General features: G+C 33.8%; 3 protein-coding genes across 3 annotated transcripts in view; 1 reads left to right on the forward strand and 2 right to left on the reverse strand.

The window, feature by feature from the left end:
* Positions 1–23,845, forward strand: part of LOC130647687 (uncharacterized) — a 79,550-nt gene that overhangs the window by 41,058 nt on the left and 14,647 nt on the right. The gene's annotated exons all lie outside the window — the stretch shown is intronic.
* Positions 4,390–5,418, reverse strand: LOC130648202 (uncharacterized). Its single transcript, XM_057454239.1, has 3 exons — positions 4,908–5,418; positions 4,685–4,724; positions 4,390–4,486 (listed from the first exon to the last, which is right to left on the reverse strand). The coding sequence occupies exons 1-3, from the start codon at positions 5,416–5,418 to the stop codon at positions 4,390–4,392; spliced, it is 648 nt and encodes a 215-aa protein (XP_057310222.1).
* Positions 5,435–7,822, reverse strand: LOC130648203 (uncharacterized). The gene is made up of 6 exons (XM_057454240.1): positions 7,738–7,822; positions 6,997–7,400; positions 6,650–6,929; positions 6,057–6,587; positions 5,624–6,015; positions 5,435–5,554 (listed from the first exon to the last, which is right to left on the reverse strand). Exons 1-6 carry the CDS (start codon positions 7,820–7,822, stop codon positions 5,435–5,437), a joined length of 1,812 nt encoding a protein of 603 aa, XP_057310223.1.

Genomic DNA, 23,845 nt, shown 5'->3' on the forward strand with positions numbered 1-23,845 from the left:
TCTTCTTAGTATTAAGGTTTGAATAGTAAGTAAATTTGGCCTTTCTCGACAGCTTGACACAAAGATTTCGTTGTATTTTATACTGCTTGATGTTTTCAGCTGAAGGAGATGATATCGATTTATTGCGTAGTCTGGAACGCAGCATGATAGCCTTTCGCAAATTCTTGTTCATAAATGGTTTATTATTCGATCGCAAGATTTTCTTTTTAAGTGGCATATGATTATCTAATATATTTTTGAAAGTGTTATTAAATTGTTCATACGTGGTTATATTTTGCATCCTGTTGGTCAATTCTGATATAAATATCTCTTTATTAAAATGAGAGTAGTCATGATAATTCACAACTTTCGGTGGAGCTTTTACATAAGTAGTTTTCATAACAGTTAGCACCATTCTGTGAAAATCTGAAAGACCAGTTTCGATAGTACTTGTGTGTTTAAACGTCCTTCCAATATTAGTTAAAATCAGATCAATACATGAGGGATTTGATGCTGATTTAAAACATGTTTTTTCTTTTATTAGATTAGACAAATCGAAGGCACTCATAAACTCTGACATTTCATCACTATCTGGCTCCAGGTTAAAATCGCCCATTACGATAATGTTTGAGTAATGTCTCATGTGAAAATTAAGTGCATTCGTGATATTTGAGAGGAAAAAGTGTGTGCATTGTGACGGTGGACGATAAGTGTACAGCAATAGGTACTTCTTCTTCCTTAGGTTTATCTCCAACGTAATCAGTTCTATTCCATTCTGTACCTTGAATGAAGTCAGTTCTTTAGTAAGAAGATTTTCATTTGCAAAGATCATCAAACCTCCACCATTTTTATCCCGGTCACGGCGAAAGGGGAGCTTGAATCCAGGCATGTCAAATTGACCTACCGGGAAAGATAAATCTACTTTTGTTTCACATATGCAGAGAATATCGATGTTGTTTTCCACAAACTCTTTCAGGAAGTCAAATTTATTTCGTATTGAGTTGATATTCACGTGGGCAATAATAACATTCTTAGGATTTTTTATCCGTAAATTTCTCAAAGAAGGTAAAGTATTGGAAAGGTTTTGACTGTCATTCACATTCATGTCATCGTTGTAGACTACATTTCATTCATTTTGATATTTCTTTAGTGTGTCAACAAATTTTTGGGATAGCAACAAGGTTCCTTTTCGATTCAGATGAAGATTACTTCGGTTTAGATGAAGTTTTGGAGATATAGTATGAGTAATAAAACAAATGTTTCGCTCCTGGCATTTTGATTTGAGTAGCTCGTTTACCGCTTTGACCTTTACATTATATCTGTCTTCGCGTTCAATGATTCCTGATATGATAACATTGGTTTTATCACTCATTTTCAAAGCCAGAGACAAAATATCATTGCAGATTTGATGATGAGTCTTTTTAGATGGTATGTCGTTTGTACCGACATGCAAAATAACTCTATTAGGCTTTTGGTTTAGTGAGGGGATCACATGATGATTCATCGCGTCTATTTTTGCTCCGGAGAATGGTTTAACAATAACTTTTGTCTTATCGTTGAATTGATTCCCAAGCTTCCACCCTTTAACATCCTTTATTATGGAATCTTCTCCCAATATATATGTAACATCATTATCACAATCAACTTTCTCGGTATCCGATTCAATTGATGTATTTAAATGGCTAGGACGGGATTCTATTTTATAACCGGCTAATTGTTGTAGACGTTGTTTTCTGCTTTTGACGGTAATTTCTTGCATCGCATTAAACTCTTCGTGCTTCTTTTTTCTTATAGACTGTAATTGGTTTTCAATGTTTGTTTCAATACAACCATCAGACTTAATTGAATCGTTTTGTAAATCTTTAAAATGTTCATTGTCAGTATGATTAGAGGATAATGATTCCGTATAATTGTTTTGGGAGTTTTGCGGTAATTGTTTGTGATGTAAAAAATTAATACAAGTATCTTGTGAAGAGCTAGAATGCTCGTCATGCATTAGTGATTTCTGTATAAACAAATCTATAATAGTATTTTTTGAGCTCACCTCTTCCTTCAAAAATTTAATTTGGTCTTCGAGTGATTTAATATAACTTCGTTGTGTTGAAATATTACTTTCGTCGTCCAATAATGGAGTATAACCACGCCTCAATTTACGAAATTCCATTTTTATGATATCTTTCAGAGATTCATTCAGATCCGCAAATAATTCAGATTTCAACTTTTCATTCATTTTGTTCAGCGCTTCAAGATGGTAGTCAGTCATTGATACGTCGTTCTCACTTTCTACATAGGATGTATTTAGTGAAACATTGAGAAACGGGAGAACAGTATGAAGACATCGATCACACATTGTTTCGTACGGTACTCGAGAATTCGTAACCAAGTGTTGTTTATTTTGGCATACTGCATGTGAAACATCGAGGCATTGACTACATAATAGACGTTTTTGGTTACATCTCACTACTTTAGAACAAGTACTGCATTTAGGAGCGACGAAACCAGGTCCTGGATTAACTTCAATATCACCATCAAGATTAAACGTGGCACTGCAATTTGAATAATACAATACCCGTGATTTCCCTCTTTTAAGATGTCTCGTTTGGGTATTCTTTGGTAACGACGGTAATGAAGTTTCATAATGTACTTGTTGATCACTGGAACTAATTACGAATGTTGTTAAAATTAATGTGTAAAATAGAATTTTTCTCATATTACCTGGTTTCTATTAGATGGAATGTAAGAAGCTGGTGTAGAAAATTCTCCCGCAATCAATTTTCAGAGCAACGACTTATTTTGTAAATTCCTTCCAAGTTATTAGTCAATTCACAAAATGTCTTCTTGGTTATCATGTATCAATAACAAAATAAATCTGTGTTAAAATCTGTAACAAATATGAGTAAAATCTTGGTTTATCATAACTTTATCAATAACTTTTATCAACAATCAACAAAGACGTCCGTTCTCAACGGATGGGATCAAGGAAGCCGAGGAAGCGAACTATAATAACTATATTATAATAAGAACTAAACATAAAGATAAAAACAACGTTATGCATAGGGACTGCAAACATGTCATCTACAAAATATTGATATTGGCTAAAACTGAAGACTGAGGCAATTGAATTTAGTGCGAAACTAAGAAAAAGCAGGCAACCCTTTTATAGAAGACTGACAAAGAGCTAATGATTTTTAAGTACCGTATGCTTTTTAAATAAACTATGAATATTAGAAATACTGATACTAACTATGCAAAAAACTACAAACACTATTAGGTTATCTGCAAAATAATGACAGTGGTATATTGATATGGGCTAAAACTGATACTGAGACAACTGTATTTAATGCCAAGCTATAAAAAAAGCAAGCAAACTTTCAGAGAAGACTGACAAAGAGCTGAATTTCAATGCATACTATATAATAAAACTGGAAATATAATGGAACTTTAAAATAATAAATTATAAATAACATTAGAAAGTGAGTTATATCGATCACTGACAAAGAGGGGAGTAAATTAGTTTAATTAAAAGACTTCATGTATCAAAGTGGCTACCAATTAACGATATTCCACTTTGATAGAGCACTGCCCCTGTTCTATCAGGATCGATCTTGCCCCCTCTTCACGTGGAGAGGGCCCAGGCCGCTCCCGCCAGCGGAAGCCCTCACGGTCCCTGCCCCCGAGGCGACGCCACACCAAGTATGACGCCCTGGACCTGGGCCCTGGGTTATTCCTGCGATATTGCAGATATGCTCGGTAGTATAGATCCTAAAATAGAGAAAATAATATTGAGATTAAAACTTTTTCTGCAATAAGGTGATGACAAAATGCGAGAGAAGTAGAGGTTATAAGGGATAGTAATGAAGGTTGAGATTGCATCGTTGCGGCCTCCTTGCTCTGATTGAGTTGTTGCTGTTGTTGTTGTTGTTGTTGTTGCTGTTGTTGCTGTTGTTGTTGTTGTTGTCGCTGCTGCTGCTGCTGCTGGTGTTGTTGTTGCAGCTGTAGCAGCAGTTGTCGTTGTAGTTGCAGCTGGTGTTGCAGCTTGTATTAAGTTTAAAGCCATTGTAGCCGTTGGTGGAGGTGCCGGGGCTCCAGAATTTTTAAATCTGTTATATCTTGACATTTTTAGGTAGCCTAAAAATAAATTATTTAAATGAAGTTGCATGAATGTTAAGAGAGACAGAATTTGTGCAACTGAATATACATGTACAACTACATAAATAGTGATTTTCTTAACAATAGCAGACCATATAAAATTTCTGCAGAAAGAATGCCCATTGGGCAACCCTGGCTTTCAGTTCGTAAACTTTAACTAGACTTCAACAAAGAGCATTTAGTGTAAAAAGTTTTTTAACTTAGGAAGGGCTACAAAAATGTTATTTTGTGTTTGCAAGTCAATTTTGTAAATTTCTGAAATTAAAACTCTGTAAAATTTGTTTGCTTATAAATCCAGATAAAATTGACGTAGCAGGGTGCACCGCGAGAAGGTAAGCCATTGGATTTCGCACCCCACCTATGAGAGAAGAAAAACATACATTTGCACAATAAAATATGACGCAAACTCTCACAGGCAGTGGACAACAATATTTTACAGTTTAGGAGATAGAGGTTCTTTTAAGGGGATATACAAATTAATTTAGCAACACCGCGTGCGGCAATTGTGTGCCACAAAGATCAAGTAGACGCGGCACTTGTTCAGGCGTGAACACACACTTTAGTCATTGAAGTTGAGGAACTATCTCCGCTTAAAGCTAGAGACAGAACATGCTAACACTGTCAACACACCTATTAAGGCATGAGAACACCTGAAACCCATCATATAATGGTCACGTAGGCAATACACAACTTTGATAAGCACCAAATCAAAATTGTAAGTTGCTTATTAAAATTATGTGATTGCAGGGTTAATGTTACATACGACATGTAACACTAACCAATACTTGAAATCTTAGTGTTGCATAAAAGCGTAACATAAAAAATTATAATACTTGCCTTGTTGCCTTTCCTAAAAAACACTTGTTGGTAATTTGGAAGGTGAACAGGAAGTCTTGTGATGGAATGACTCTGAGTATGCATAGGAAATTCACAGAGACGCCAAGTTGCTTCAGGTGCAGATACATATCTAGCATCTAAGAATGTTGTTACTTCATGATCGATGCGCTCATTGATTTCTATGTATGCAGTATCATAACCTTTGTAAATAGATTTATACAAATACTTAACACTTTTAATTGACACACATGCTTCTAAGTTGATATGTGCCATATATTTTTTACAAAGGAAAGGGTTATAAGGCACAACCCACCTATTATCAACATCAAAGTTTCGAATTCTTACCGTTCTTCCATTATAAGGGCGATGGTACATGGGATAACCGTCTACATTGATTACGGTTCCGTCATTAAATTGCTTAGGAAAAGGCTTAGTACACTCACTCTCTTTCATGCATGGAGATGTATTATTAAGGTGGCCACATTGCCCATGGATCATACATTATATCATACAGTTCAGCATCTTGGTTTTGATCCGGAATCTGTGCACAAATTAATGAGTCAATATCATCAGCATTTCGTAATTTAAACTAATTGTGTAGATGCAAAAGCATATGAACATGCGGTAAACCTCTTTTCTGAAATTCAATAACATCTACGTGTGCACACAGAACATTTAATACACCGTCTTTTAAGTTTTTTTTCAAAGCAAGTAATTTTAATTTAAACACCCTTGCAACCAAATCTGGTCTATCGGAAGCAGATTGACCAGGTAACAAATTAATAACAATTTCTGGCCATTTGGGTTTGCAATTAAAAGTCAAGAACAAATCTGGCTTACCTTTCTTTGAAACAAATGCCATTGCATCAAGGTACAACTGATGCATGTTACGGGGTGCGCCAGAAAATGTAAATGGTAAGACAACAACATTACCTGCTTGTAAGTTACGTTGATCTGCAGCATTTTGGAGGTAATCCAGGAGGCCTTGGTAGGAGTCTGCTCGAAGCTGGTTTTGATTTTGGCGAATAAATGCAAGCCGTTGACCTTCAACTTTAACATATGCATCTACTAATATTGCTGAAACAATTTACCTGTTAGATGAAGGGCAGAAAATTCTCGCCTAATAGCAATGCGGTAAGTATAATATTGCAACTGGGTTAGCCTGTTTCTAACTGCAGTTGCATGCTCCCTGACGTGGGCCATGTTTGGGTCCCAACCCGGCTCACCACGTTGAAATAAAATAGGATACATCATAGGATCAATATTGCATGATGTATAAGAAATTCGCCGCAAAGGTTGATTACGTGGATAAACAACGATATCTCTTGCAGCAGGAGGTGCCCCATCATTACCAACGAAGATGGCAGCAACTTCCTGATGCAAGGGTGCATTATACCTTCTGCGATCATTACCCTCACGCATTACCATACTTACAACAGAAGGGTGTCTGTTTTCTGCTGCTGCTCTGGCTGTTTCTTCACGTTCCACTTCAGCCATATTTCTATAAGCTTCAGCATAGGAAGAATCCCTGTTAAGAACATCTTGAATTATCTGCATTGTTTCACGATTACAATGAGCATGTGTTGGATTCTCAATGCGCATGTTTAAGGCAGCTGCAGCCTCTACAATATACAATTGGCTAAAATTAGGCATTTCATTTTGAGCAGGTAATAAAGCACCATACCTGTAAAATAATTGACCACATATTCTAAAACAGGGGGGTCCACGACCTGGCGGTGGTCGAATGTTTGCTGACAAAGAAGCAAAACTAAATCCATTATTGTATACTCTGATATACTTGCGAAACTGTTTAGTTGGGCAGAGTCGTTGCTTAACAATTCACGTATTTCAGCAGGAAATTGTAATATGTCAGGCAGGGACTTTGCCATTGTGACAACACTTAAAATAATTTTCATTATTAAATTTAATAGCTCCACAATGCTGACATACTCTATTAAACTCACCTGCAGAATGTGTAGGAGGTAAAACATTGTTAATCCTAGCTACATTTAGTAAACGTGGAGCCCTTACTCGATGACGCAAAACATCCGCTCTACGTCTTACTGCAGCCTGTTGGGGTAATTCATTTTCTATGTGTACATGTGGGTGCTGAACACGTAGATTTGCTCTATTAGCAGCCCTAGCTAAGCGATGACGTAAAAGATCAGCTATACGTCTTGCTGCAGCTTGATGGGGCAATTCATTAGCTCTATTTACCTGATGACGTTGATCCACTTGTTGACGTACAATAGCTTGCTGAACATTTTGAGCTGCACGTCTTACCATTTGTCGTGCAGCCTGTGCTTGTCTACGCCGTTGAGCTTGTCTTACCCGTTCCCGTTCTACATGTCGTTGCCTTAGCATATCAGCATGCTCTTCCCTCCTTCTTTGAGCATTAACATTTTGGAATTCAGGACGGACATTGGCGTAGTTATCTTTCAAAAAATAACTTCATTACCTTCAGGAACATCCATTATACTGACAAATAAAGATAGCTAGCTAGCTAGGCTAGCTAATAAAACAAACTGAAAAAAATAAAGAGTAGTTTTAAAATCACTGTAATCTTTTTGGAACACTTCTTTCCTTTCCAAATGATGATTTGCTTAAATTGTTTTGCTCAAATTAAAGATATGAACTCTTTGCCAGAGAGTAAGAAAACGTCAAAACGGAATCGAGAGAACTTTAATTTATGATTGGTCATTTACTGCAAAATGCGAACCTGATTGGCTCTTTAATTAAGGATAGCGGTAAAAAATATCCAAAAATCTCCACCGTGCTGCTTCAATTTCTTCTCCTTTTGGTGCGTTGTTAACACGAGTTGCTTTTGACGCACGAACAGACAGACGGAATACGGCATTGTTCAGTAGTGGCGCGCAATTCAAATTATTAGTACTACTTCTACCAGAGATCAATAAATAAAGAATGATAGGTTCCTTATACGTATTCGTAACTTAAACTTCACTTACGTCAATATGCAATACGTCAGAATCGGGTAAGCCAAATAAGAAAACAAAACAAAACCCCTAACTTTGCCTTTTCTTTAATTATCCAAGATGTTATCTTATTCAGAAAAGCAGTTTCTGCATCTAACTTAGCATTCCAGCATTTCGTAAGAGCTCTTTTGTACATCTCTTGTGAAATTTCTTTCATTACTGATTAAGTTACTTACTTTAGAATGTCGTAGGATTTTAACATGCAAGTGTACGACTTCCACAATGCAATGACTTAATTGACGTCAAAAAGAATTTTCAGTTATGTGCAATGTTATTTATTAAAGGAATTGTGCATTTAAATAGTGGAATCTTTGTGGCGTAATGTTTACCGTGACCAGCAAGCACTTCAAAACTGTCACGCAAGGCTATTCAATGTTTTTTTTTTGCATGTCTTTGTTTAATCAAGACATACTTCTCAATGTGTTCCGATACTAAGCATCACAATGACTTCATTGACAGGAAAAAACTTTTAGGCGGTTATGCGCTATATTGGTTTCTGATATAACATTTATGAAAGAATTTCAAAGTCTTCATTGCATTATGATAGTCAGAATAGATGTTTTACAAGTGTTACAACACAAGTTAAACACTATTTCTTTACGAACATGCATAGAATTTTAGTGAAAGAGTATGCAGAAAGTATTAAATATACTGTTGCCTATAGGTGACATTCTACATAGTCGTCTTTTTTTGGAAAAAAGTGGCTATTGGCGCCTTATAAGTGGTCAATGGCGTTTAAAAGTAGCCCAAGGCGTTATTCAAAAAATAAAGTTTTGTAGCAAATGGTGCCTTTTTAAAAGAAAGTCTTTTTTTCATCGTTATCCGTGGTGATTATGTGCAATGATGGGGACGATAGATGCGGATGTAGTGGAAAAGGTTTGTTTGGTTTGTTGTCTTACGGTTACTTAGTTACCTGGACCTATACACGGTAGCTAGCTAGCTATACTTCAGCAACACGTATTAAACATAAGTTTATTCTAGCTAATTCCTAAGCATTCATTCAGGTGTTAAAACAGTAAGAAGCTATGGCAAGTTTGGCAGACATAACAGCTATTGTAGCTTGAAATTATAGCTTGAAACTAGGAAAAATTGGAAACTTTTTAGATCTGTGATATTATACTTTGCTTTATCAAACTTCAAAACAGATTGTTTGTACAAGCACCTATTGCATACCACACAAATATAATTTGGTCCTTCCCTAATCATATTCCTGAAATCAAGTATTCGTCTTTCCTGAATCTCAATTTTCTTATGATAAAATGCTTTACTGGATCGTTCTTTAAATTTCTCACTATTAATTTCATAAATTTCTTTTCTTTTTAACAACACATTGTCACGCTCAATCTCGTAATACTCTTTTCGTTTTAATTTTATGTTTTTAGAGTTTAGAATGTAGTACTTTCTTTGCTCATTTTAATTATTTCACATTCATCTGCATAAGTGCTCTTTCCTTTTTAATTTTATTTGCTCCTGTCCCACTGAATAATATTCTTTCCTTTTCAGCTTTATTTGCTCCTGTTCCGTGGCATAGTATTCCCTACTCTGTTTTCGTTTTCTAGATTTAATGTTTTCGTTAGTAGCATATTGCTCTCTTAACCTTTGTGTAACTTGCTCCTTTGAATTTTGGTATTTTTCTCTCCTCTTTCTTCTTTTATAGAAGCTGAAATCTGAGTCAATTGTTTTTCACTTATATGAACCTTAACAGGTTGTAACTTATATTGAAGAAAAGACTTATTTTGTTTCGTCAAATAAGAGTCCTTGTTGTAGCTCTCCACATCAGTAATATTTTTTTAACTTTAACAACACAAAATAACCATCTGCAGTAAATGAACCATCATTTATTTCCCTGACTATGGGAGTCAAATATAAAAAAGCAGACTTGTTATATAAAACTGATGTTGTAAAACCACCTATCATAAACATCATCCCACTACGTTCTGCAAAGTTCAAAAAATTATTTTGGAACCAAGTTAGTTCATCATCAATCCCCTTAGTCCAGTACACGACCGTGAGTATTTAGTGTTGCCTAGCTAACATTTGGCGAACCGATTTGCCTTTCTCACTCAAAGGAACTTTTTTCCTCGGTTAACAATACTTGTAACCATGTTTCTGCAAACAATGCCTTATGTCCCTGCTAGTTATCTCCCAGCCGAGTCCTGCTGTCCCTCGAATTTTCCTTGAGGAAAACTGTACCCCGTTCTGCCGCAATTGTGCCAAATTCCTAATAATAATTTCTCCCATATGCATAGACAACTTCTGGGCTCATGACAACTAAGACTGTTCTCCTGATGCAATATCCTCAACATAATGGACGTTTGTTGGTCCATTTTTTGATACTTACCCGACTGCTTTTTGGGCCATTTTGTTTTCGCTGGTTTTATGTTTGTATATATGTACTAGCCGGGAGACCCAGCACCAGAACACTGGGTTAAACCACAAGTCAAGGTGTGACCCGGCGTTGAACACTATGTAGGGCGCTTAATAAGAGCCGTAAACTGTGCCATACAATCAGGTGGAGCGCTTTAGTACAGGTATGCAGTATGTTGTAAATCAAATGCCACGTATACACCATAATAGTGCTTGTGACAGTAACATATTTTTAAAAAAATAACATTCCCGCAACGATAGCTCAAATAAAAACAGAGTTTACAAACCGTTGTTACTGTATTTTATTTTGCGGAATAAAATTTTGTTAAAGTTAAAAATTTGATTTGTGACACTGGCCTGATTGCTTAGTACAGTTAAACAGTGTTGTGCAGCGTATAGGGATAATACCGTTTTAAAAAAAAAATCTCACAGACACAGGGCTGAGCGGTTAGTCCAGTGAAACAGTGTTGCACATCCGTACAGGCGTGATTCATGAGACAGTTTAAAAATTAATTGTCACAGTGGGTTGACCATAGTACATAAACATAGGCACATAGGCTAACAGCCTGTTACAAAAAACAGTATGTTTTTAAAACTGGACTAACCGCTTAGTTTATATAAACACACATGGAACAGCCTGTCGTTACCCATCCTAAAACAATCGCTCAGCCATTTTATTTGTAGAAAAAGTTTCCAGGAAAATAATAAAAGATGTAGCTACCTAGCTAACTGCATTTAGCATAAAAATTATTGCTTAAGAATATTGTTTAGCCACACTGCATCTTTATATATAGCTCTAGCTAACTACCTAGCTAGCTAGGCTTCAAAATATTCGTTCCTAGCCAAAAATCCTAAAATTGGTGCGTTTAAGATCTGTACGTAGCTGAAAAACGTGACAATTTTTACCTTAACACTAAAACATAAAAAAACAAATATTACAAAAATAAAGAGCTTATAGAAGACAAAAAGGTGAAAAAGATCTACAAACAGCACTGACCACCATCACTTTAAAAACTAAAATAGCAATCATGTTTTGATCCTCATTTTTCTTTGTTGGCATGTCCAGGCCGCGACAATCCTGGATTAGTTTTTCAACAAATCAACAAATCAGACGTTTTGACTGGTTTTACTACGTGCGAGCGGTCGAAACAAAGCCAGCAAAACTGTCAGTAAAACCGTCCTATTTGTTTTCTGTGGCTCCTGACCGGAATCAGCGATTAAAGACATGGGAGTAAATTATTATTAAAAATGCCGTATTAAAATAATGTATTCATTGAATCATATAATACGAGTCCAAAACAAAAGTAAACAAGGTGTTTTTCCATTTTGATCTTCCCTTACAGAGCTTAATGCTACTTTTTTGGTACTATGTTTCCGAATTTTTGACGGAATATAGATGTTCCCGAAGTTTCTTGAAAAGGTACATATATTTTTGTGCGTAGTAGCTTTCACACAAAACTTTTTGCACGTTGCTTCTGTACTAAATTTTTCACATAAATAATTTTTTTGGCACGAGTGCCTGAATATTAATACTCACAAAATAAGTAACAATAACGTGTTCATCTAACTAAATTTTCATCGAATATTTTAATGTCTCGAGATTATCGAAAACTGCCCCATTTGGCTCATCATCTATTGTTTTGCATTTCTATTGTTTCCGATTTTAGCATGGCACGAAGAACAATACTGGCACCTATTTAAAACCATATAGTATAAATTAAATTTAAAAAATGACACAAAAAATTAGCGAAAAAAAGTCCAAATTTTCAGGGACAATAAGCTACAAAAAGTAGAGTATAATCCTTTTCTCGCCCAGTATCAATGTTCGGAGACGGATTAGCACAAGTTTTGAACATTATACTGATGGAGGGGAAGCTTTGTAATTACTTGCTCTTGCTACACATGTAAAAGGGGTTTACTGTCGTTATTTTTGACCAGGTTGTAGCTATATAGTTGTGGGTGCAAATCCTGTAAGGGAGAGGAAGCTTTGTAATTACCTTGCTCTTGCTACACATGTAAAAAGGGTTTACTTTCATTATTTTTGACCAGGTTGTAGCTAATAGTTGTAGGTGCAAATCCTGTAAGGGAGAGGAAGCTTTGTAGTTACCTTGCTCTCGGGTGAGTTATTCCGCGACCCTCATTGAGTTTACTGCACGGCAAGCGGTCCCTTGCCGCATTTCCAAGCCTAACAGTGGCTTGGATTTTAGACGTCCGACATTTTGTTTGATGAGTAGTCTGGCACACAGGCGTGGCGTGGCGTGGCTCTTGAAAGATTAACTAGCCAGCGAGGCAGATCACAGTCAAAACAAAACAAACAAGAAACTGAAAAAGTATCCAGCGATACATTTTGTATTTGTTGAATGTAGTGATGGCTTATTCTATGGATTGTTTTATGGTAAGTATTTATCATTTATAGCCATTTTCTCATGATAGTTTGCTTGGAAAGATACACCCTACCCCTAGCTACCTAGCCTGCTTGTGAGTTTAAGCTGTGCTGTAAACAGTGTCAGTGAACAAAGGACAAATACATTGTTCATTAATTAGCTTGTTAAAGGAGAATTTGAAAAATAGCTAGATACCTCTTTTATACAAAAACACTGTTTTTTGCAATGGGGCGAACAACGGTGACTAAGTTACTGTGTATTACATCAGTTGTTAGCTAGCTAGCTATAAGGTTGTCGAAAAACTGCAGGTACAGCCACGGCTCAGGAAAGTGTTTCAGGTAGTCGCTGTGTTCTTAAAAACTATGTACACCTGACTTCCACTTTTTGACATCCTTATATCATTTTCCCACAGAGCCTTTTTTCAGTCAGCTGGCTAGAAATATACATAGCTAGTTTGTTTAGTATAAAATAGTAATGTCAAAATTTTATCTCCCAACGTTGCAAAGGTTTTTTACCCAATGTCACTCTCCTCAGGAAAACATTCGCTTCTTCATCTGCTTTTATATCTTCATTGTTGGGCTGATAACCTTTTGATAATTTTTGATAATTTTTTTCGCATGCCTGCAGTTGTTTTTTGAATTGTTCATGTGCCTTAATACTTTCATCTGAAGTTTTAGTAACAGCGAAAAGCATTCTTTTCATGAATATTCATTTGCAGTGTTTTTAAATTTGATGTGATGCATGTCAAACTGTGTCAATACTGGACTTTCACCTATCATTTTATGGATCAAAATACCGATATTTGATTTAAAGGATGAAGGCTTTTTCTCGGACGTGCAGGGTAAAAGTTGTAATAATCCAGGCTCTGTGATTTCTCCCAACACATTAACATTCTGCTCTATGCTGTCTTCATTTAAAACAATCAATTCTTCATTCTCTTCTTCCGCTTCCTCCTGTAAGTATAACAGTTTTTAAAAACTGTAGTTGAATAAGGAATTTCGTAAATTAGATTCACCGTTATTGTAACATAAAATTTTTTAGAAAATTGATTTGATATTTTACTTACCAGATCAACTTCGATGTTTGTTTTAGAATATTCATACGAATTGGCTTCATCATTTTTTTCTGCTCCTACGAAATGAAAGAACCTTATATCTACAAACAACACATATATATATACACAACATATATATATACACAACATAATATATATATATATATATATATATATATATATATATATATATATATATATATATATATATATATATATATATATATATATATATATATATATATATATATATATATATATATATATATATATATATATATATATATATATATATATATATATATATATATATATATATATATATATATATATATATATATATATATATATATATATATATATATATATATATATATATATATATATATATATATATATATATATATATATATATATATATATATATATATATATATATATATATATATATATATATATATATATATATATATATATATATATATATATATATATATATATATAAATGATATTATGATTTTATAATATATATATATAAATGAGGTAGCCGACAAAATGCAAAAAGTGCTGACATGTGCATATATATATATATATATATATATATATATATATTTTTGTCGGCTACCTCATTTAACTTAACAAGATTTAGGTGTTTTACTGTCAAAATGGAGTTACTTTTTTTAACTTTTGGAGCAAAAAGAAATTTCGATTTTGCTGGTATAAGTAATAGAATACAAATGTCTCATTATTTTGTATTGTAGCAATAACAAGGGGAATATCTAATCTATATATTATGGAACAAAGAAAAGGAATCAAGATTTCTCCTGTTTTGATATAGGGAGATATTTACTTCAATTTTTCCCAGTGTTTTGTCTATTTGACTTCCTTATCTCATTGTTAAAAACGTTTTAATCATCCTAAACTATGGTGTGCCATTTCCCACATACCTATAGTTTACGAGACAAAAGAAGGAAAAGGATGGTGTAAATGATCCTGCTACCATGCGTTGTGAACGTCACCATATTTTGTTAACATTTCAGTTTCCAAATATATATTTTAATTAGCATTGTTGTTAGTTCGGCATAAAAATATCTGAATCTAATATTTAAATACTTTGACACTTATTTACACTAGTTCATAATCGCGTTATTGAATGGGCCAATATGACGAAAAGTCCAAAAGAGTTTATTACACCTTAGTAGTAGCGTGGCGATTTGCACAATTAATCAGCGCATCGCACCTATGCAATTATTTTGTAATTGTTTGACCATTGCTTGCAGTCATGCACTTTTAAAGGAATATGCATAACGTAAAATTGGCAGTTGAAGTTGTAAGTGGTAAAGAAATTACTATGTGCACTGAAAAAATTAATTATATGCTGAACCCGCGTACTTTTTTATTGCCAATTTTTATCAGTTTTATGCAATTATTCTTTATTAGTGACTAAATTCAAAAACTTACTCGGCAAAAACTGACTAAATTAAAAAATTTAGTCGGCAAAAAGTGACTTTTTATTTTTGCCGACTAATGTTTTTCCAACTTTTTTGTTCCTGATAAGGTACCCTTGGTTGAACCTTTATCGTAATAATGTTCTTAGTGGAAAATATTTCACTCTTACAAAATAAAATGGAAATGTTAAAATGTTCTTCTTTGTGTTTGTAAGCCATCAGCCGAATTAAGCTTGTGGAATCAGCGCCAAAAGATTGTAAAACTTCATAGTAATCCCTAAGATTAGCAAAGATCACTGGTGCAAAAGTTCCACTAATTAGAGGTATCCTCGTTTTAGAAAGTATATTATTTTCAGGACATTTTTTTGTTAAATCATTAAGTTCCCAACTATACCTCAAACCTCATTTTAAAGTGAATAAAAGGGTAAGCCGCGATGAGGGACATAAGCTACAAACTAAGGTGTTTGGTATAGTAGCTGTGAAATAACTTCATGCTTGTGTTGAGATGAATTGAAATTTCATCTTTAGTTCCATTGATTAGATAGATTAAAAATTAGTTGGGTATATTATAAATATATTTAAAAAATGTGTCCGCTAAATAAAAACAAACTTGAAGAAGTCCATTTGGTGAATGAAATGGGCGGATAATAGTGTGCTCTTTTACAAAATTTTCTTTGAGACGCTGACCGGAGTTTCGCTGGCGTAACCAAGTCTATCTGTGAAAAAGCGCCCGGCTTTTGTAGTGTCCGTTAATTAGAAAGAAGCTACAATAAGTAAAGAAAATGCGGTACTTTATTGTCAAAAATCTAAACGGTAAGTTTTTGCGTGGCCAATTTTTAAGGGACTTTATTTTCACGGATAAAATTCACCGGAATGAAAAAATTAGCTTTTTGATAATTTCAATATTTGAGTTCGTCATTGTGAGCAATGACCTTAAAAAGGTTGTTCAACTTAATACAAACCGAAAATTTAGAAGTAAACCCATCGACGAGTTTACAAATCGAAATGATCACAGCTTTGTCAGGATAAAAATAGATATGTAACCATGAGCAAGAAAAATAAAAATATAGCTACATATACCTAAAATCGTGTCAAGAATAAGATAATACCATAACTCTGTTGAGAAGAATAACATATTTTTACAATGAAATGTGACTGTTGTGTAACAGGGATATTCTCATAAAATGTTTAGGGAATAATTTTTACTGGGATCCAGATTAGCATTTGAAAAGGGGATTTGCCGGACACTACATGCGGAAATTAATGCTTATAAGAACAAACTACGAATAATTGATAGTAGGAAGGCAAAGATGAAGTAAAACTATCTATGTAAATAAACTACAATTTATCTTTTTAATTAAGTCACGGTGGTTTTAGAACCACCCTTCCCTATTTGTCACGCTCCATCACGTTTTTATGTAAGACCCCTTTTACGTGACGTCACGCTCGGTTGAGTCCTCACTTCTTTCAAGCTCCTGAAACGCGATGCATATAGCAATTCTCTTTCTCGGCGGGCTGCAACTCTTTGGGGTCGCACTTTTCATGTTTCAAAGCTTTTGGCAACTGCACGCGATTCTTTTGTTCGGCGGTATAATAAATAGTTTCGATTTGATACTTTTAAAATATAAATGGCAGTGTCCGCAAACACGGCTTGTGATTTTGTCCTTGTTACTTCATCTAATGCATCAATTTTGCGTTTCCGTTCATTTTAGTACTTTTTTGGCGTTGTCGGTTTAACTTTAGTTCTCCCAGCTTCTTCTTCAAGCTGTCAAGGTTTCCTTTACGTGTTTTTGTTCCACTTTAAGCATTTTCGGTCAACTGATTGAGTTCTCTCTTCTGATACAATACAACCAACATCTCATTTTCTATGTTAATTTGATTGTTCAGCTTTTTTTGTTTTGTTCGGACGGAGTTTTTTCTGCCAACCTATAATTCTCTCCCTCATCAATTGTGAAAGTTTCCTTAACTTTAGAAGCAGGAGAAGAGGTGGGAGCCGGAACCGGAGTTTTTGATAAATCCGCTGCACCTAAAAAAGCAAAGAAAAGAGGTCCAAATAATATTATTATTCTTATGAAAGATTGTTAATTTAATTCATTGTAAATACAAATGAAATTCGCTTACTTTTCTTTGAAGAGTGTTTCCAAGGCGATAGAATAGTGCCTTTTATAGGCTAAGCAGCATTTCTTTCATGCCTCCATGTTTTAATTAGAGCAATGACTTGAGATATCAGCTCAGGAAAAGATTCCTTTCTCATGTTTTGCCACACACTTTACAATAACAACGTGTTTGTTTTGACAAGCAAATCTGCCTTTATACGCTGTGGAAAATGAAGGCAAATGAAGTCGCCATTTTTACTACCGAATAAACAGTATGTTCAAAGCCAAATATATACTGAAATGCATGTTTACAAACGTTCGAATTCTAAACTAAAACACTAATTATTACTATTCCCTATCGACCCCTTATTTACCGTCACGCTACGTCATGAAAAAACGGGAAGATCTATCTACCCGCTAGCATGAAGTAATTATTAAATGGCCCAAAACAGTATCTTAATGTCCACGATATTGCAATTTTTCTTAAGTTCGTTTTTCTTTTCCTTTTTGGCGCTTCCATTTCGCAGCTGCACATGATACAACAAATAATAAATTTTTATAAATAGTTGATTTGCGAATTTTACAAGTTTCTCCACATGAGAAACTTGTAAAATTTGTTTGTTTTCCTGTTCATTTGTTTCATTTTACGGTTAAAAATAATATAAGATCAGTTAATTGCACTACTGTAGGCTGTCAAATTCTAACCTCGACCCCAGAGCCTGTTGTCTTCTTTTATATCTGAAAAGCTAGATAAACCATCCCAATAATAATCTTCAGTAAGAAGTTACGCACGTTGATAACGATAATTTTGTAAGCTCAGATTAACCAATAAAACATTACATTGTCTTAGTCAGGAAACTTAGACCACGTTTATACGCATACAGGACAAAATCTCTTCCCGGGATGGAACTCGTCCCGGCGTGAAACGAAAAGTGTTTACACGTGAGCCTCATCGAGGGATGAAATCAGCATATTTTCATCTCGGGATGAGTAATCACATCCCGGGATGAAACATTAATTTTGCTAACTTTGCGTATGATAATTTGAATTGATATTTTTTAATTTGTGAGTAGAAAGGTCAAACGAGAAACCTAGAACGATGGCGCCTGAGAGAAGTAGTGTAATATTGTTGATCACAAATATATCGACAATTTTAACTATAACATCCCTTCTGTTACAGTTGCATATAGTATTATTAATACAACTAGCAGAGTAATATAGAAACAATGTAATTCTTCTGAGGGAAGCTGTTTGGTAGAAACAAAGCATTGACTAGATGTCGACGAGCAAGATTGAGGTTGGTGGCTCGCCGTTGGCCGTGTAATCCTCACTATTTTCAATCGGCAAAGTTTCCTCCACTTCATTTTCTTTTGCGTCGCTATCAATCAGTACACTCTTTATTTTTTTTTAACATTTCCTATAAAAAATCAATAATTACCAATTTAAACAGACACCATCATTTTAGCATACAGCAGGCATAACATTAAAATGGCGTGCATTTTTAAAACACTTTCTCGTACAAACATATGAGAACCATAATTAATGCTGGAATAATATTTGAACTCGTATAAATTTAGGATGGAATTTCGTTATCTCATATATAAATTAACGAAGAAAGTTACAACCAACCTTTTCATATTTTTTTCCAAATGCTTTCTTTACTTCTTTGCGTCGATTGTCACAAAAAGAATGATCGGATTCATTTTATAGTTCTTATATTTAAAATGATGTTCAAAAAGTGTGAAAAGTGTACATTCAGCATTCTCATCCCGGAATGAAAAGAATTATTGTGTTTACACTTATTTTTTTTCTTAATCTCATCCCGAGACACGATTTTACCCTGTCTTTAGGATAGGGATGAAATTTAACGTGATGATCTCATCCCGGGATAAAATTTTATTCCGCCTTAAACATGTAAACATTGTGAGGACTTTCAGAAGACACAGAGATGAACTCATCCGCGTACGAAACTCATCCTGGGATGAAATTTAACGTGTGAGCGGCCTCTCAGGAAAGTCATAATTAAACACTTAAATGTGATGTGGGTCCAGGGAAGAAGCAACATTGCGGCTTAAAGTAGTGATTGCCTTCTCGTGTCCAGTGCTATTCTTTCAAAGACCACGAGGCCCAGAGGAGAGAATAACGCAAAATAATTGATACGATGACAAGAATTTACGATGATGAGAAACTACACGGAATACACACTTTTTTATAAAGACACGAGCCTAAAAAAAAAGCCTCAATCTTTAAATATTGCTTCTAAAACTGAAACAACCCGAGTCTAAATTTTGCCATGAAATGAGGAAATTCCAGGATATGAATTCCTTTACAATGATTTTTAAAACGAAATTCCTCTTGAAATGTAATCCAGGAATAAGAATATATAGAATTATTGCACAAAAATAGTACTCATTTTGTATCTCTTACGTACCGCGTTGTTGTTATTATTAAACATCTACTGTTGATATTGGTGGATCTAAAAAAATAGTTATAATTTCTTCTCCGATTTTTTAATTCGAGAAAGTGAAAAAGATGAAGGTGTTTTTCTTTCGCACCTATTAGGCATATCTTCCGTCTGCGTAGTCGTAACTTGCATTACATTAGCAATTCCGCCATTTTAAAGGCAACGTTTTCAAAAAAGCGTGGACATGTGATGAGAAAATTTATATTTTAATAAAATGTTTTGACTTCTTTCGGAGATACGAGGTCAAACACAAACTAACACATGATGGATTTATTATTCACACTAGATGGAAGGTCCTCTATACGCTCAGGGGACACATTTGCAGTTGCCTTATTTTGATTTCTATTTCCGCGAAAGTTTCTTACATAACACATTCAATATTCTAATGACTTGAAATGCGTGTATTTAATGCAAAAATGTCTTTTTTAATAATACACAACGTTTGTCTGTTTTCTTTCTTCCAAGTTATGACTGAAAATACCGAACTAGACCAAAATTGGGACTTACAAAAGAGAAGGTTTTCTCAAAATTGCTCAAATTTGAAAGAAAGTACAAAGGTAAAAAAAATGTTTATCTGTCTGTGACAAGCAAAGTGAAAATGTTCTTTTTCCTTTGAAGTTTCTAAAAAATACATGTCTCAAATTTTAATCGACAAAGAAAACGTTGCCACGTGAATAACAGTAAGTCAAAGATAAATTTTAGGACTACGCTAGTTTTCCAGAAAATGTTCACAAATTTCTTTCACTAAACAATGCGCGTTACTTGCAACAACAGCAATCCCCGTCAAGAAGAAGCAAATTGACCGTTACAGGCGAGCAAACCACGAAGCAAACTAGCTCTATTTATAAGAAAAATGCAAATTTAAAGTCATTGTAAACTTTTATTTATTCATAAGTAAAGCTATATAATAATAGTTGCATTCTGTTTGTGTCACATAAAAGGGTCATAAAACAGCAATCTCATGATAGGTGAAAATCTGAGCACAGGCTCAGACCGGCGCACCTGTGGCTTCTTCCACAGCCTAACGAATAGTTCTATTTATATTAAACATAACCTTCCGATTCAACAGATAATTTTCCAAAGTAAAACTTGGCACTAACTGGATAGCTACTTAATCAAATAATTCGAAACTTTGAAGTTGGACGATTAACTCTTTGTTTATTGTAAGTATATTTCATATGCATAGTTATGTTACATTGATAATGCGTTGCATTAATATTTTAAGTGTCATTGATAATTAAATATAGCTTGGTTTCCAATAAAAGTTATAACTTGTGGTTAACTGCACGCGTTTTCAATTTAGTCGTAACAATGACAGTTCTAAGTATTAGATTATACCGCAACAAGCAATTTTTGTCTGATTGTCCACCAAATGCTGCATTTTTCAGCCTATAGTTTTCAAAATTGTGTTATAGCGCCGCAATTGTCCACCAAATGCTGCATTTTTTGTTCATATTAATTTTAAGTTATTAGATAGTATGGCAAAATGTAATTTTTCTCAGATTGTCTACTAAATGTTTCAATTTTGTGCCTATAATTTTTGATTCTGTGTAACAAAACCACATTTTTTCACTTAGTGTCCACCAAATGCTGCATTTTTGTTTATATAAATTTTGTAGTATTAGATTATACTGCAATATGCAATTTTCATCTGATTATCCACCAAATGCTGCATTTTTGGGCCTTTATTTTTTAAAATTGTGTTATAGCGCCGCAATTGTCCACCAAATGCTGCATTTTTTGTTCATATTAATTTTAAGTTATTAGATAGTATGGCAAAATGTAATTTTTCTCAGATTGTCTACTAAATGTTTCAATTTTGTGCCTATAATTTTTGATTCTGTGTAACAAAACCACATTTTTTCACTTAGTGTCCACTAAATGCTGCATTTTTGTTTACATAAATTTTGAAGTATTAGATTATACCGCAACATGCATTTTTTGTCTGATTGTCCACCAAATGCTGCATTTTTCAGCCTATAATATTTGATATTGTGCAATAAAAGCGCATTATTTCACTTATTGACCACCAAATGCTCAATTTTTGTATATATTTAATATTTTAATTTTATATTTTTGTATATATTAAATATCAAAAAATCCCGTCAAAATACACTATTTCATTTAGTGTCCACCAAATGCTGCATTTTTGTTGATATAAATTTTAAGTTATTAGATAGTACGGCAAAATGTAATTTTCCTCTGATTGTCTACCAAATGCTCCATTTTTCACCCTATAATATTTGATATTGTGCAATAAAAGCGCATTATTTCACTTATTGACCACCAAATGCTCAATTTTTGTATATATAGATGTTTTAAATGTCAAAAAATCCCGTCAAAATACACTATTTCACTTAGTGTCCACCAAATGCTGCATTTTTGTTTACATAAATTTTGAAGTATTAGATTATGCCGCAACATGCAATTTTCGTCTGATTATCCACCAAATAATGCATTTTTGTGCCTATAGTTTTCAAAATTGTGTTATAACGCCGCAATTGTCCACCAAATGCTGCATTTTTTGTTCATATTAATTTTAAGTTATTAGATAGTACGGCAAAATGTAGTTTTCCTCAGATTGTCTAACAAATGCTTTAATTTTGTGCCTATAATTTTTGATTCTATGTAATGAAACCACATTTTTTCACTTACTGTCAACCAAATGCTGCATTTTTATGCCTTTATTTTTAAAAATTGTGTTATAGCGTCGCAATTGTCCACCAAATACTGCATTTTTGTTCATAGAAATTTTAAAATATTAGATAGTACCGCAAAGGGTAATTTTCCCTCCAATTGTCTACCAAATGCTCCATATTTGAGCCTATCATATTTGATATTGTGTAATAAAAGCGCATTATTTCACTTATTGCCCACCAAATACTCAATTTTTGTATATATAGATGTTTTAAATATCAAAAAATCCCGTCAAAATACACTATTTCACTTAGTGTCCACTAAATGCTGCATTTTTGTTGATATAAATGTTAAGTTATTAGATAGTACGGCAAAATGTAATTTTCCTCTGATTGTCTACCAAATGCTCCATTTTTCAGCCTATAATATTTGATATTGTGCAATAAAAGCGCATTATTTCACTTATTGACCACCAAATGCTCAATTTTTGTATATATAGATGTTGTAAATATCAAAAAATCCCGTCAAAATACACTATTTCACTTAGTGTCCACTAAATACTGCATTTTTGTTTACATAAATTTTGGAGTATTAGATTATACCGCAACATGCAATTTTTGTCTGATTGTCCACCAAATGCTGCATTTTTGTGCCTATAATTTTTAAAATTGTCTTATAACGCCACAATCTATTATCCATTGTCCACCAAATGCTGCATTTTTGTTTATATATAATTTTGAAGTATTAGATTATACTGCAACATGCAATTGTTGTCTGATTGTCCACCAAATGCTGCATTTTTGTGCCTATAATTTTTAAAATTGTCTTATAACGCCACAATCTATCATCCATTGTCCACCAAATGCTGCATTTTTGTTCATATTAATTTTATGTTATTAGATAGTACGGCAAAATGTAGTTTTCCTCAGATTGTCTAACAAATGCTTTAATTTTGTGCCTATAATTTTTGATTCTATGTAATGAAACCACATTTTTTCAATTAGTGTCCACCAAATACTGCATTTTTTTATATAAATTGTGAAATGTTAGATTATACCGCAACATGCAACTTTTTGTCTGATTGTCCACCGAATGCTGCATTTTTGTGCCTATAATTTTTAAAATTGTCTTATAACGCCACAATCTATTATCCATTGTCCACCAAATGCTGCATTTTTGTTTATATATAATTTTGAAGTATTAGATTATACTGCAACATGCAATTGTTGTCTGATTGTCCACCAAATGCTGCATTTTTGTGCCTATAATTTTTAAAATTGTCTTATAACGCCACAATCTATCATCCATTGTCCACCAAATGCTGCATTTTTGTTCATATTAATTTTATGTTATTAGATAGTACGGCAAAATGTAGTTTTCCTCAGATTGTCTAACAAATGCTTTAATTTTGTGCCTATAATTTTTGATTCTATGTAA

Source organism: Hydractinia symbiolongicarpus, chromosome 6 (genome assembly GCF_029227915.1).
Source record: "Hydractinia symbiolongicarpus strain clone_291-10 chromosome 6, HSymV2.1, whole genome shotgun sequence".
Classification (NCBI taxonomy): domain Eukaryota; kingdom Metazoa; phylum Cnidaria; class Hydrozoa; order Anthoathecata; family Hydractiniidae; genus Hydractinia; species Hydractinia symbiolongicarpus.

What these genes read in the sequence shown, in the direction of transcription:
- LOC130648202 (XM_057454239.1), bottom strand. Translation starts at nt 5,418, where the DNA reads ATGAAAGAGAGTGAGTGTACTAAGCCTTTTCCTAAGCAATTTAATGAC. An exon ending in CACTAAGATTTCAAGTATTG is followed by an intron (nt 4,725 to 4,907) that starts GTTAGTGTTACA and finishes TTCTGTCTCTAG; the next exon opens with CTTTAAGCGGAGATAGTTCC. An exon ending in TCAACTTCAATGACTAAAGT is followed by an intron (nt 4,487 to 4,684) that starts GTGTGTTCACGC and finishes CTTCTCTCATAG; the next exon opens with GTGGGGTGCGAAATCCAATG.
- LOC130648203 (XM_057454240.1), bottom strand. Translation starts at nt 7,822, where the DNA reads ATGCCGTATTCCGTCTGTCTGTTCGTGCGTCAAAAGCAACTCGTGTTA. An exon ending in CGGATGTTTTGCGTCATCGA is followed by an intron (nt 6,930 to 6,996) that starts GTAAGGGCTCCA and finishes CACATTCTGCAG; the next exon opens with GTGAGTTTAATAGAGTATGT. An exon ending in TTCTGCCCTTCATCTAACAG is followed by an intron (nt 6,016 to 6,056) that starts GTAAATTGTTTC and finishes CATATGTTAAAG; the next exon opens with TTGAAGGTCAACGGCTTGCA.